Source organism: Portunus trituberculatus, chromosome 43 (assembly GCF_017591435.1).
Source record: "Portunus trituberculatus isolate SZX2019 chromosome 43, ASM1759143v1, whole genome shotgun sequence".
NCBI classification, from domain to species: Eukaryota; Metazoa; Arthropoda; class Malacostraca; order Decapoda; family Portunidae; genus Portunus; species Portunus trituberculatus.
Genome location: NC_059297.1, coordinates 25,284,548 through 25,298,655, shown reverse-complemented (window position 1 = coordinate 25,298,655; position 14,108 = coordinate 25,284,548). Strand labels below are relative to the sequence as shown.

General features: G+C 35.5%; 1 protein-coding gene across 1 annotated transcript; it reads left to right on the top strand.

Moving 5' to 3' along the window:
- Positions 1-1,444: 1,444 nt before the first annotated feature.
- On the top strand, positions 1,445-11,305 carry LOC123518308 (ribonuclease H2 subunit A-like). The gene is given in 9 exon segments (XM_045279048.1): positions 1,445-1,838; positions 4,404-4,602; positions 6,040-6,115; positions 6,117-6,167; positions 8,462-8,560; positions 9,204-9,285; positions 10,491-10,614; positions 10,806-10,921; positions 10,924-11,305. Coding segments are annotated over 9 exon segments (924 nt in total). The 5' UTR covers positions 1,445-1,711; the 3' UTR covers positions 10,974-11,305.
- Positions 11,306-14,108: the final 2,803 nt, after the last annotated feature.

The following is a 14,108-nucleotide window of genomic DNA, read 5'->3' as shown; positions in this document are numbered from 1 at the left end:
CCTTCAAAGACTGTTTTAATGATTCTAGCATTCTGATAGTGGAGCTAAACATACGACACTAATAGGAAAACACAAAGGACACTGTTATACAAGTAATTAAGGAGAAAGATGATCTAGTGATGGATACGGTGGATAAGAGGAAATGTATCTTAATTATTGGGATGAAGGAAAAAAAATCTAAACAAGTTCGTGAGAGCGAGAAGAGAGAGAATTGGACAAAACTATTAGGAAATAGGTCCAGGACAGCACACAGTAGTTGGCATGGTACAATAACTCTCGTTAATGTACAGTACCATGGGAGTTGGACCAGAAGGTGGAGGAAGTGATTAGGTTGGTTAGATTAAGTAATATAAGAGTGGCATTTCAATTCATGGACAAAGATATGATGAAAATAATCACAAGCATGATACGTCCAAAGCTGGATTATGTATATGTGGTATAGTCTCCGAGCTCTAAAAAAAAAAAAAAAAAAAAAAAACATATATCAGAAGATTAGAACGGAAACAGAAGATTGCAGAAGATTGCTACAAAGATGGTGCCGGAACTAAAGGACCTCGTATATAAACAACGGCTGAAGGACTACCAAGCTTACAAGATAGAAGAGAACGAGTAGACCTAATGACAATGTACAAGATAGTCAATGGCATTGAAAAGATAACCAAGGAAGACCTAGTGTTGTTAACAGAAGATGGAAGGACAAGAAGATCAGGATGAGGCAGTGTGTGAAGGATTTTGGAAATAGTTTTCCACATAGAATGGTAAAGCGGAATGCATTGAATAATGAAGTTGTTATACAGCACATAATGTGCATAACTTTAAGGAAAATTTAGATAAATGGAGACATGGAGACAGAACACTGTGAACCCTATACAATACAACTAGGTAATTACACACACAATTAAACTTAACTGAAAGAAACTCCAAAATTAAGAAACTTACGCACGTCACATTTATCAAACCTACACACCCCAACGCAAATCTTGCAAATGTTTAAAAATACTCCATATACTACTTAAAATGTTATTAATTATTGCTTATCACAAAATTGATGAGGCACTCTGACTACATACATATGATCCTTTTCTGATGTCTAGTAAATATGACAGAAAACCAAGCATAGAAAGGGGACACTAAAGTAAATACTGTCTTTCACCATAGTTTTACCAACGCCTCCTCCTCCTCTTCACACTGCAAATAACATAATAAAAACAACAATAACAACAGCAACAACGACAACAAAAGAAACATGCAAAGAGAACCACGAATGCTCATTTCGTGTTCTACTTAGGAATCAAAGTACAATGATGCATTCCTTATTACTTAATGTTAGACTCTGGTGCCTTTCTCCATAATTTACCGTACTTTCAAACATAATTACTATTTAGAATAATATCATGTTTTGCATGAAGTGCACACTACCTTCATATTATCCACGGGACCACTATTTGTTTTCTGTTGAGACTGAGACACGAAAACGCGCGCGATTTTGTGAGCACCCTGCAGGACCGCCCATCTACAGTCATAACCCTTATCACATGTCTTCTTGGAGACAGTAGAGGACTAAACACCTCCCTATACCGTGAACAGTGATAAGTTTATAACACCATCACACTTTACTTTCAAAAAGTTCAATGAAGAGTGAAGCTGTGCTGATAGGATATACTAAACACCCTTGAATCCTTTCACTCGGCCGCAAGACTTCATTTCAGACATGGATTTAACGAATTATACAAAGAACAATTGGAAGAATGCTTTCTTCGACTCTGCTATCCCCAGTGTGTGCAAGGAGGAGCCGTGTGTGCTGGGCGTGGATGAGGCAGGCAGAGGGCCTGTGTTGGGTGAGTTCAGCAGGGAAGGACACCTTGTCGATATTTTCACTTATATATAACTGGCATAACCTACATATTATATATATATATATATATATATATATATATATATATATATATATATATATGTGTGTGTGTGTGTGTGTGTGTGTGTGTGTGTGTGTGTGTCTGTATATATATTGAAACATAGCTATCTGAGCTTATAAGTAAACCAATATTTTCTTGTAAATTCCTAAGTAATAGTGTATAGTTTATTGATATGTGCATTAATTATTCTGTGTTTACATATTTGGGTTTTATTACGGTTTCAGTTGATACTCTGTAAGGTATACGTACATCTCATTGTCTGGAACATCATTAACTCACTAGCTCCATTTTATCATGGCAGAAATTAATAAAGAGTCCCCATTGCCTAGGAAGTTACAAAATGACTGGTTAGGTTAGTATTGACATGCCGTCACTTACTTCTCAGCTGGCGCAGTTTGGAGATGCCAGCTGTCGTCAGATCTTAGCCAGAGATACACTTGTCATCTTTAACAGCACTACCATAATATTGACATGCCGTCACTTACTTCTCAGCTGGCGCAGTTTGGAGGTTAGGTTAGGTAATTTCCATGATGGCAGGTCAAGAGGGGATTAAGTTTATGTTACAAAATGTAAGGTAAGGTGAATTTACCTTATGGTGGGTCCAGTAGGTGGATGTGCTGGTTGAGGGGGAGGATTGCTTAAAACTCATTTTTTTCTGGTTTGTCTATGAAACTTAATTCACTTACATCAACCTTAATGATTTCCTCTCCAGATTGTCTAACCCTAATGACAAATGGCAAATAGTTGACTAAGATATCTTACATAGTGTTAAGTGATAGTTAAAGGCATTTCCTCAACTTATAACAAAATAACTTAAAAGCAAAAATTTTTGCAGTGAGACACATCCTTGTGTCCTTCTGCTCTGTTTCTTCATCAACAGACTCTGTCTCTTCACTGCAATAGTTAGCATAGACTGGTCCCCCCTGCCAGCTGGGGTGAATTGGGCCACTCCTCAAAAATTTATGAAAAATTTGAAAATTGAAAAAAATGAATACTGAGCTTGAAAGCCCACTTCAGTATGTGTATTTAAACAACCTTAAAAAAGTTATTGGTCCTGACTGAAAACTTATGGTTCCTGGGGCGTCCCCCCAAAAAAGTGTGTTTTTCAAAGTTGCAAAATTTTTGTATCCAAAAAAAAAAAACTTATTCAATTTCTCCTGAAAGTACACTAAATTTTGTTGAATTTATAAAAAAATTGCAGGTCATATAGATAATTCTCTGTTCTTTTGCATGCTTTAATCAGAAATAAAAAATTTGTTTTAGTTTTAAGTGCTATAGGCACTTCAATGAGTGGCTCGATTCACCCCGGTGTATTTCGTATACTGGGGTGTATCGGGCCACCACACTTTCATTAGGTTTTGCTACATTAAAGCTTCCCAATTTTTTTTTTTTTTTTCCTCCAATTATAACCATCATTAAACTTCCTCCTCACACCACTGATGAACTGCAACCTCACCTCTTGATGTTTGCTATTTTAAGCCTTTGAAGACCAGGTGGGATGCCACTATTGCCAAATGGCAAGCAGCAAAATATGCTCGGAAAATTACCAAAGGGTAATTCGTAGATTTAGTGGGCAAGGTTTGGATGAATGTTTCAGTCTCCCAAATGTAAAAAAAATGGCCTTTAAAAAGATTATGTGTGGCAGAGTTCTTGAAAATAACACATATGACATATATGACAGGATGAAAACGGATGATGTGAAATATGTGTTTTGTGGACTCATAAAGCTTGTGGGCACAACACCTTATCAAATTTGAGGTGTGGATGTGGCCTATAAGAACTATAAAGAATCTAGAGAGAGAGAGAGAGAGAGAGAGAGAGAGAGAGAGAGAGAGAGAGAGAGAGAGAAAAGAAAAAGATAAATACATAAAAGATACTGAAAAAACATTAAAACTTTAGTGGCCCAATTCATCCCAGGACTTCGACATAGAGTAGGCCGCTTATTTATGTTAATTAACTTCTATAATGATAATCAAAGTTATTATTTTCTTTCATGGAATATGTATCACATAGTAAGGTACCTTCACACAAATTTTCAATTGATTTGGCTGTTTTGTGTAGATTTATAATAAAAGATGTAAAAAATTACCTGTATTCACCGGTCTATGCTATATGGCTTATTTTATTTTGTTTGTTTCATCATTCTAGAGAAATTATAACACAAGTACTCTGTAATTGTGGCCTGTATGTTTTTCAGGCATTGCAGTTCACCTCAGTAGAACATCTTGTCTACAACAAATCCAGCTGTTTTGTTAGCCAAAGCAAGGAGTGGTCACAAAAGATAACTCAACTGTGTCAAATGTTTCAAACAATCAATCCATTATTCTTTGCTGTCAAAAACATGAGAGGTTATGTAGTCATTTGCTTTTAGCAAAATTTTTTTTTCAGACTGAAACAGAACGAGTTCTCAGTTTGTGCAATGTGACACTCACATTAACATGAGTTCTAATCCCATATGATGTTGACTCTACTTGTGCTCTTTTAAAGGTCCAATGGTTTATGGCATCTGCTTTTGCCCTGTGACAAGGCATGAAGATCTCAAGTCAACTGGTGTGGAGGACTCAAAGACACTAAAAGAGGAGGACAGAGAGAAGATATTTGATATCATCCATAACAACAACGATTTTATAGGCTGGTCACTGGAAATCATCTCACCTGTGTATATCTCCTCTAATATGTATAAAAGGTTTGTGAACTACACACCTAACATGAGAGATGAATAGACTAAAGGGACTGAAGAACCTTTTTCTGTATTTTTTGTTCCTATGGTGACACAAGGAGTAAGATCTTAAATCAGCTGACCCCCTTTCCTTGGGTTATCAGTCTGATGCATAGTTTGCTTTACATACATTTGTTTGTTTTTTAATTATGTTTGTAATCTTTATTTTGAAATAATCCTATCCAGTAATTTACGCGTCCCTTTAACTTGTATCTTTTTTCTTTTAACTTATTCTGTATTTTACCTTCTAGCTTGATATTGAATTAAATTATCTAAAGTTTGAGCATTTCATCTTCCATAATTGCAGTCTCTTCATGGGAACCAAAACGAAGCAAGCTTTGAGAGTATGAGAATTTGTGATATGAGCATTGATTGGCTACTGCCACATGTATTAACAATTCATTAATTTTTATAGGGTTGTAATTGAAATCTTATATCATATATCATATGTGCTATAAGGCAATAAAAATGGTAAAATTGAAGCCTATAATAAAAACATGAAAAATTGACAAAGATTAGATGGATTTCCATCAGGTCAGGGCAGCACTACAGCTGTACTTCTAGCACATTGGTGCACACTTGTATCTCTTCATAGTCTTGGGCTTCATTATTGCTTTACTGGTACTAAGTTATTATTATTATTATTATTATTAAAATTTGACAAAAATAAAGTGTGAAGAGGTAGTGTGGGCCAACATGGTGGATGTCGGTGTCACCAGTAGTGCTACCTGGTTCATGCAGTTGATGGCAATGTCAGCCTTATATTCAGTGATACATTTTCTTTACAATTTCTTCACAATAGGTTTGAATTTTATGATTATTAATGCCTTTTGGTAAGTATAAAATATAACAAAACAATAATTGACAAATTTTAGATATAATGAAAACAAAAAAGATCATGGATTCATGAATATTTGGCAATGGTAATCTGTGCTTAGCTTAAGAAGTCACATATGCTCACAGAACTTAATTGGTAAGCTTGCAGTGATATGTATATTTCTTTCCATCCTTCTCTCAGTGGTTCAGGTCATTCTTAAAAAAAAAAAAAAAAAAAAAAAAAAAAAACATGTATTGATTACTTGGTAGATACCAAGAAGGCTGTTGTCCTCTGCTGTTCTGTATTTGCTGCAAGTCAGCTGATGGATATGTTTCCTGCAAGTTCATCTGCATATTGATATTGTTGTGTGATTATTTCCACCTTGATCTAAGTAACCCAAAACTATTTCTCTAAAGCCAAATTTCATGCAATAACTATATATTGAAGTTTTTTTTTCCCTTATTTTGTTTTGCATATAACAAGGATTTCACATTATATTTTTCTAGATGATATTAAAGTTAATTTCTTGAATTGCTCATATCAGTCACCCTTTTGCATAATTTCAATTGTTTTCATTTGATTTGCAGGCCCAAGGTATCACTGAATGAAATCTCGCACAATTCTGCCATTGGTCTTATCAAGCGAGCCATATCAGCTGGAGTGCAAGGTCTCTGAGGTTTATGTTGATACTGTTGGTCCTCCAGAGAAATATGAAGTAAGAGCATCAATATTTTGTTTATTGTAGAAAAGGAAAAAAAATTGTGATGAGGTGATAAGAAAACTAAAAACCAAACCACATGGATTAACACAATTTGCCTAGAAATACATTCATTGCAACTAGAGTCAAAATTCCTTTCAAAACCTTGCTGTGTATGTGTGTATTGCACAATGTAAGAAAGTTAGAGGAAGAGAAGTAGAATTTATTTATAGGAGAATCCAGCTTATATATTTAGTGGTTGAACCATGAAGTTCAGGATTCACTATCCAATCAGTAATAAACTTAAAAAGTAGGGAGTTAGGAATGGATGGACTATATGCTGCTGGACCAATAAGCTGGTCTGCTCAGTCTATGTTTCTGTTTTCAGATTTTGAGGTACCAAATGCATTCTTGCATTTTCTTTATTGGTATGGTGCAATATTCAGTCTTTGGTATGCATGAAGAGTATTGACCTTTGAAAAATTAATTCTGTAGCTGAATTAGGCTAGTATGTTTTTAAGAATGTAATAAACATAAATCTAGGAGCAGTGCTGAAGTCCAAAGCATTTTGAGTTATGTATGCCCTAGTGTGTGAAGCCATACCTTCTACACATGTCATGTTCATAATTTAAAACTAACATATCATGTGACCAACTTTTCTTTCAAGAATGATATCTTTTTATTTAAAATGAGTTGAAGAGGAAGGATTTCAGTATTAATTCACATGAATTAAGAAATATTTCTGCTGCCAAGAAGTCAACAACACACTTGTCATGTCACTGAACAAAGTTGTGTTTTCATTTTAACTAACTTCCTTACTTTATATTATGAAAAATATGATGTAGCATCCTTCCCTATAATATGGTGGTGTAAATCATCAGGTAAACCAGTGAAGGAAATCTGAAAATTCAATCTGCAGAAGGTCTCAAATTCATATATAAGACACAGGTTGATTTTGAACCATTTTTATAAAAATTTCTGGCACACGAGTCATATTCCAAATAAAGGTCTTATATCAAGCATTTTTATATTTTTCACTCCAAACAGTATGTATACCAAGTTGGACTTTTCTAAAGCAGACATATGCAGTACTAGACAAAAATATGCAACCATGTGGGTACATGGTCATGTATTCATGGCAAAAAAAGAATGGTGTTTATGAGGGTGAAGTAAAATTAGACAAAAATTTGCAACCATTCTACGATATCACAGAATGTTTACCGCTTAAGGTCAAACACAAACCAAACTCTCAGGTTGCCTTTGGCAGTAGTAGTGTGAGGTTGTCTGTGCTGTCTTGCTCCGTGACAGGCTTGTGGAATTACATGACTAGTGCTTTATTTGCCACACTATGTCAAAATCTAAGGATTTAATGAGACAATTGGTCAAATAATTGGTCTACAGAAAGGAGGCCATATGATTACCGAAATTTGCAGTTTGACTGGCATGGGGTGAATGTGTGTGAACAAGTACATATGCATATTTGTGAAGGAGGAAATGATCAAATATCACAGAAGAAACCTTGCAGACCATGTGAGATCTCAAATTATGTTACAAACATACTGAAATGAACAATAGAATCAGTACCTACAACTAAATACAGCAAGCATGTTTGTACCACGATTTGAGATCTTGTGTGGTCTGCCAGAGCGAGGTTTCTTCAGTGGTATTTGATCACTTCCTCCTTCATGAAATTTGCATAAGTACTTGTTCACATTCGTTCTCCCAACACCAGTCAAATTGCATATTTCAGTAATTGTATGGCCTCCTTTCTTTAGACCAATTGTCTGAGCAATTGTTTCACTAAATCCTTTGACATAGTGTGGCAAATAAAGCACTACTAACTACCCAAGTCATGTAAATCCAGAGGCCTGTCATGGAGTAAGACAGCACAGACAATTTCACTCTATTACTGCCAGAGGCAGTTTGGGTTTGTATTTGGCCTTGGAAAGATTGTGACATTGTAGAATGGTAAAAATTTTGTCTAACTTTACTTCATCCTCATAAACACCATTCTTTTTTCGCCACGAATAAGCGACCACGTACCCATGTAATTTTGTCTAATGCTGTATATATATATATATATATATATATATATATATATATATATATATATATATATATATATATATATATATATATATATATATATAATAATTTCTTTATTCTGTGATGAGGATGCTTTAGCTGTTAGATCTCATTTGCAATGACTTTACTATAAACACATGATGGGAGATGTATGTGCAAAAGATGCTGATGCTAATATGTTTTGAAGCTTCAAAATGTGATATAATACTGTTCTATTTAATTTTTAGGCCAAGCTGCAAGAGATCTTTCCTACCATCAAGGTGACTGTTGCCAAGAAGGCAGATGCCTTGTATCCTTGTGTCTCAGGAGCAAGTATATGTGCAAAGGTTGGTGTGGGTGATATGCTATTGGATAAACTAATCATAACTCCATATCCTGTATGCCAGTGTTATTAACGTGAACTCAAGAAATGAGACTCCTTGGAGCTGAATGAGACTTGAAAATTGCTAAGATTAGCATAAATAAGTGATAATGAGTTATAGAAGTGACAATGTAAGCACTAGAGATTGTGTCATGAAATAAGAAGTAACTACATATATAAATAATCATGATGACAAGTTGGTGTATGGTTCTTTCATAGCTCCAAAAATCTCTTACAAAAATTACTTAATATTTGACTTTAATTTTAAAAAGGTCAAAATATTCTTATGATAAAAACTTCAAAACTTGTTAGCTCATTGGTTATATTGTTTTTGCAGTTTTTTCTCATTTCCTTGCTATTTTTCTACACATCTTTAATTCAGGTTTTTGATCAGCACAGCCTCCATGCTTCATGCTTCATAAACCCTACCTGTTGATATTCTGTTTGCTTTTCAGTCTTGTGATCTGCTCATTCATATTCTGTTATGTGAACATAAAGGTTTGTTTCCTTTACTATTATGATGCACACTCCTTATCAGCCATTTCTTGTTTACCATAATTTCTCAGCATATGTTAATAATGCATTTACTTGACATCACACTTCCACAGGTTGCCCGTGACAAAGCCTTAGTTGAATGGGAATTTCCGGAAGGTACTGAAGCAAGGAACTGGGGCAGTGGCTATCCTGGAGGTTAGTTTACTATGTACTACATCAGTCTCACATATATCTTCATATCCTCTACACTAAGACATTGCCAAACATAAAGAAAGAGTCAAGATAAATGACGTAATTTTAGTTACAGTGGTTTTGATACTTGTCTCTTCAAACTGTTCAAGTCAGGAAGAAGGAAAAATTAATTCTTTTTATTGATAAAAGAGAACAAATATAGTCTTGTGCAGTTAGGCTACAGGATGGGGGAAGCCTGTAGTTAGCAAGTTTGTAATTGAAGAACATATTACATGTAACCTATCAACAGTGAGTAAAGGATAGCAGACATTCTGTTAAAGGCAAGAAGTTGGCAAGATAAGAAGTTTGAGATTACACTTTGTTTAGTGAGGATGTATGAGCTTATGAATCTGTCCCTATAAAAAGTTGGCAGCTAAGATGAAGAAAAATAATTGGCATGCTTAGTAACAGATTTGTCTAACTATAGAAAATTTTTGAAGGAATGAACACAGAGTATAGTTTCCGAGAATAATAAGAGGGACTCAGTCAGGAGCATAAGCCTTTTGAGGTTCAAAGCTAGACATCTATAGTAAACATCATTACAAGAGTTTCAATAACAGGCATAATATACTTAAGGAGGAGATAAAGAAAACCATCCAGTTTAATGGCCAACAAAAATCTGAATGGAGAATTAAGTCTTAGAAAGAGAAAATGTGAGTGGTGGTATATGAGGAAGATTTATAAGAGCTGCTGTTGAAGATTTTCTTTGTTTTGGTGATAAAGTTAAAGATTTTTATATTTACAGTGAAAGTGAGTTTTTGGCAAGTGGAAAGACAGGTCTGGTATGATTTGAGACAAAAATATAAAGGATATGACTTCCTGGAGATAGGTTAAATTGTTTTCAAGTTGTCTGTCTTGGACAGCAGGAGATCAGATTGAGATGTAGATCTATAAGTTTGATGGACTGAGAAAATGCAACCATTGTATAGTATAATTCTGGCACAGAGCAAGAATTATTCAGAAAAAATCAGAATAGCATTGTTGCAAGTCATCCTTCTTAAAGCTGATGCTAGAAACACTTAACTTCCTGGAGATGTAGGACAGATTAAGATAGAGATTGGAGGAGCCTAGAGAGAACAGTTTGACAGATAAGTTGAAGAGTTAATTTTAGAAATTGCAAAAATTGTTCGGGGATGAGGCCAAAGCATTGTTATGTTTCTCTCTCACAGATCCTGTTACCAAGAACTTCCTACAAAATTCCTTGGATCCAGTCTTTGGTTTCCCTGGACTAGTAAGATTTTCTTGGTCAACTGCTGAGAAGATAATGGATGAAAAATGCATTCCTGTGAAATGGTATGTTCATCATTCTTTTCACATGAACTATTTCATGTTATTAAAAATCTCTCTCTCTCTCTCTCTCTCTCTCTCTCTCTCTCTCTCTCTCTCTCTCTCTCAATCAAGTTGGGTTTGAGGTGATGAACATCACTTTTTTTATTATTATTTATGGCTAATTGAGGTTATTGCATTTTATAATTCATCCACAGGAAAGATACTGATGAAGAAGAAGAAGAAAACAGTACTCCATCAGTCTTGGAATATTTTGCTGCAAAACGAAAATCTTCAGATAATAATAGCAAAGCTCCTTCATCATTTTTACCCAAAAACATTTCTTCTTCACTGAACGATGTCTCAGTGCTGTGAGTGATTTCTGAAATCAAGGTTCTCTCTCTCTCTCTCTCTCTCTCTCTCTCTCTCTCTCTCTCTCTCTCTCTCTCTCTCTCTCTCTCTCTCTCTCTCTCTCTCTCTCTCTCTCTCTTCTCTTCTCTTCTCTTCTCTTCTCTTCTCTCTCTCTCTCTCTCTCTCTCTCTCTCTCTCTCTCTCTCTCTCTCTCTTCAGGTCAGTGTTGTAAGAAAATTATAATTGTCTTTCTTTTACATACAATGGTACCAAGAAAACTGTCATCATTTTTTAAAGATGTAGGCATGAATTATAATTTGTTTTGTATTCATTATGTGCTGGGAAATAAATACTGTTAAGTACAAAAGCAAGAAATTCTTCACCTATAATGTTAATTTGTAGTGTATAGTAAATTAGCATAGGATTTTGTTATTATAAGAGTATAATGGGTTCTGTTTCGTCATCCACTCTATTTGTCATGAATTACAATTATGTCATTTAAACTCATTGGTCTGATGATATCACTCTGCACCTTAAACACCTAAGCCACATCTTTTAGGAATTGAATTTCATGCAGGGAAGTCACACTATACTTGGCTTCTTTTCTTTCCTAAATTTCTGATTGAGGCAGAGCAAATTCTGTGATATTTATTGTTTTAAAGACTTAATTTCTCATCCATCAACTTGACACCATCTAACAGGTTCTCTCTTTTCTTTTTTAAACACTTGATTGTCCACCTATTCTGCATTAAATAGGTTCCTTGCTCTGTTATTTACTGAAAATTTAAATGGAAACTTCGCATCATGTACAGGGTGGGGTGTGGATACTTCCCAATTTGAGAATGAAATAAAAACCTGTTCACACTTCACAATTCTTTATTCTTCTTTTATGCCTTTCACACAACATGGGATATTTACTTTTACACTGTTTTAAAGAAATATCTTTTAAATGTCCACCTCCATTGTCAATACACTGATTCAGACGATTTTGGAAGCTTTGGTCTACTCTCTCCAGCATGTTGAGCGGTATATTGGCTATTTAAGTTCAGATGGCGTTCTGTAGGTCTTCCAGGATCTGTGGACGGTCGTTATAAACCAGGGATTTGAGATATCCCCCACAGGAAATAATCACAGGGGGCTAAATCGGTGTGCCCAAACTGCACGCATTTCAATGGGATTCCTGAGAGAAGCTTTTCCCGACTGACTGATTTCCCTGAGAGGACTTAAACTGGCCTGCGTGCTCACCTGATTTAGGCCCCTGTGATTATTTCCTGTGGGGATATCTCAAATCCCTGGTTTATAACGACCGTCCACAGATCCTGGAAGACCTACAGAACGCCATCCGAACTGAAGTAGCCAATATACCGCTCAACATGCTGGAGAGAGTAGACCAAAGCTTCCGAAATCGTCTGAATCAGTGTATTGACAATGGAGGTGGACATTTAAAAGATATTTCTTTAAAACAGTGTAAAAGTAAATCTCCCATGTTGTGTGAAAGGCATAAAAGAAGAATAAAGAATTGTGAAGTGTGAACAGGTTTTTATTTCATTCTCAACTTCAATGAAATTAGGTATTCTGAGGAATTTCCAATTGTTTTTCTAAGTCAATGGTTCCCAACCTGGTATGTGAAGGCCTTCCAGGTGGTAGAAATGAGGCAGCCCAGAAACTGGAGAATGTTGAAAAGTTGACAACTAAATCAGTTCCTAAAATTAAACCCAACATAGTGCTATGTAATGTCCATAAGGAAGAGACTAAGGAGGGTATCATTGATACAATCATTGCGAAATGACTACCTTCAAGCAGTTCCTGATCTCAAGTCAAAGATTGAGAATATTTTTTGCAAACCAGCAGCAAGGGGCACAGTTCATTACATCATGAAATGTGATCCAATGATAAGACAGCTGTTACATCAGCATCAGGACAGGATTAAGCTTGAGTGGGGAGGTATCATGCACTTATCTGTTACCATTGTCAAAGGTATGGTTATACTGAGACGAACTGCAATGCCAAGAAAAATGGTGAGCATCCCGTTTGCTTTAAATGTGCAGGCAACCACAAGTCTAAGGATTGCACATCTACAGAGAAGAAATGCATAAACTGTGTGAGGTTTAAGAAACAGAATACTGACCACTCGGCGAATAATAGTTGTTGTGTTGTGTTGGAAAGTGAGATTGACAGGATCAGAAATATTACAGATCATGGCTACTAATGCTGTGAGCTCTATGTTGAAATGTGGTTTATTAAATGTTCAGTCAGTTGGAAACAAGACAATAGAAATCAGAACTTTAATTAATGATGAAAGTCTGGATATTCTTGCTTTGACTGAAACATGGCTGAGTGAATATGACACTGCGAAAATTAAAGAAATGACCTCTGACACTCATACATTTGTGTACATACCAAGGAAAGAAGGAAGAGGTGGTGGTGTTGGTCTTTTACTTTCTAGAACATGCAATAAAATTAGGGTGGATAAGTCAGAAAAATGGGAGAGCTTTGAACATATGCAAGTTAGCTGTGAGCTCGGTGGTAGAAAACCTGAGTACTTGAGGAACTTACTGGAAACATTCCACCATGACACTACGATGGAGCTGAGACACGATGCAGACCCATACAGACTACATAAGCCAAGATATAACCTTGACATGGGATGTCGAGCATTTGCAGGATGCGCACCAAGAATTTACAATAAACTGCCGAGTGATATCAAAGGTTGTGCCAGGATCGATATCTTCAAAAAGAAATTGAAGACATATTTGTTCAAGGAAGTTTATGATTTTAACGGCATGGAAATCAAAGACAATTATAGATGCTAGTTGCTTTTGAGGGAGGCTCTGCTGAGCACTGCCTTAAACAAACACCCCAAGTAACAAGTAAGTAACATGAGTACGTTTGGGATCATCTGTGATTTTTAGTTAAATAAATCAATTAATTTCTCAGAAAAAAGAAAAAAAAAATTATTACCTTACACAAGATAATCTGGCATTGATCAGCTGGTGGAAAAGAAACAGATACATCCCTTGCATCAAAATTATTTGTGCTTGTTAGTTCATTTGTATTTTTTACTTGTAAAGAAATTCATAATTTGCTGGAACTGAAATTTTCTACAACCAAGTGGTACATAGGAACTGTATGGGACCTTCTAGTGGTACTCTCTCAGAAAAAAGATTGGT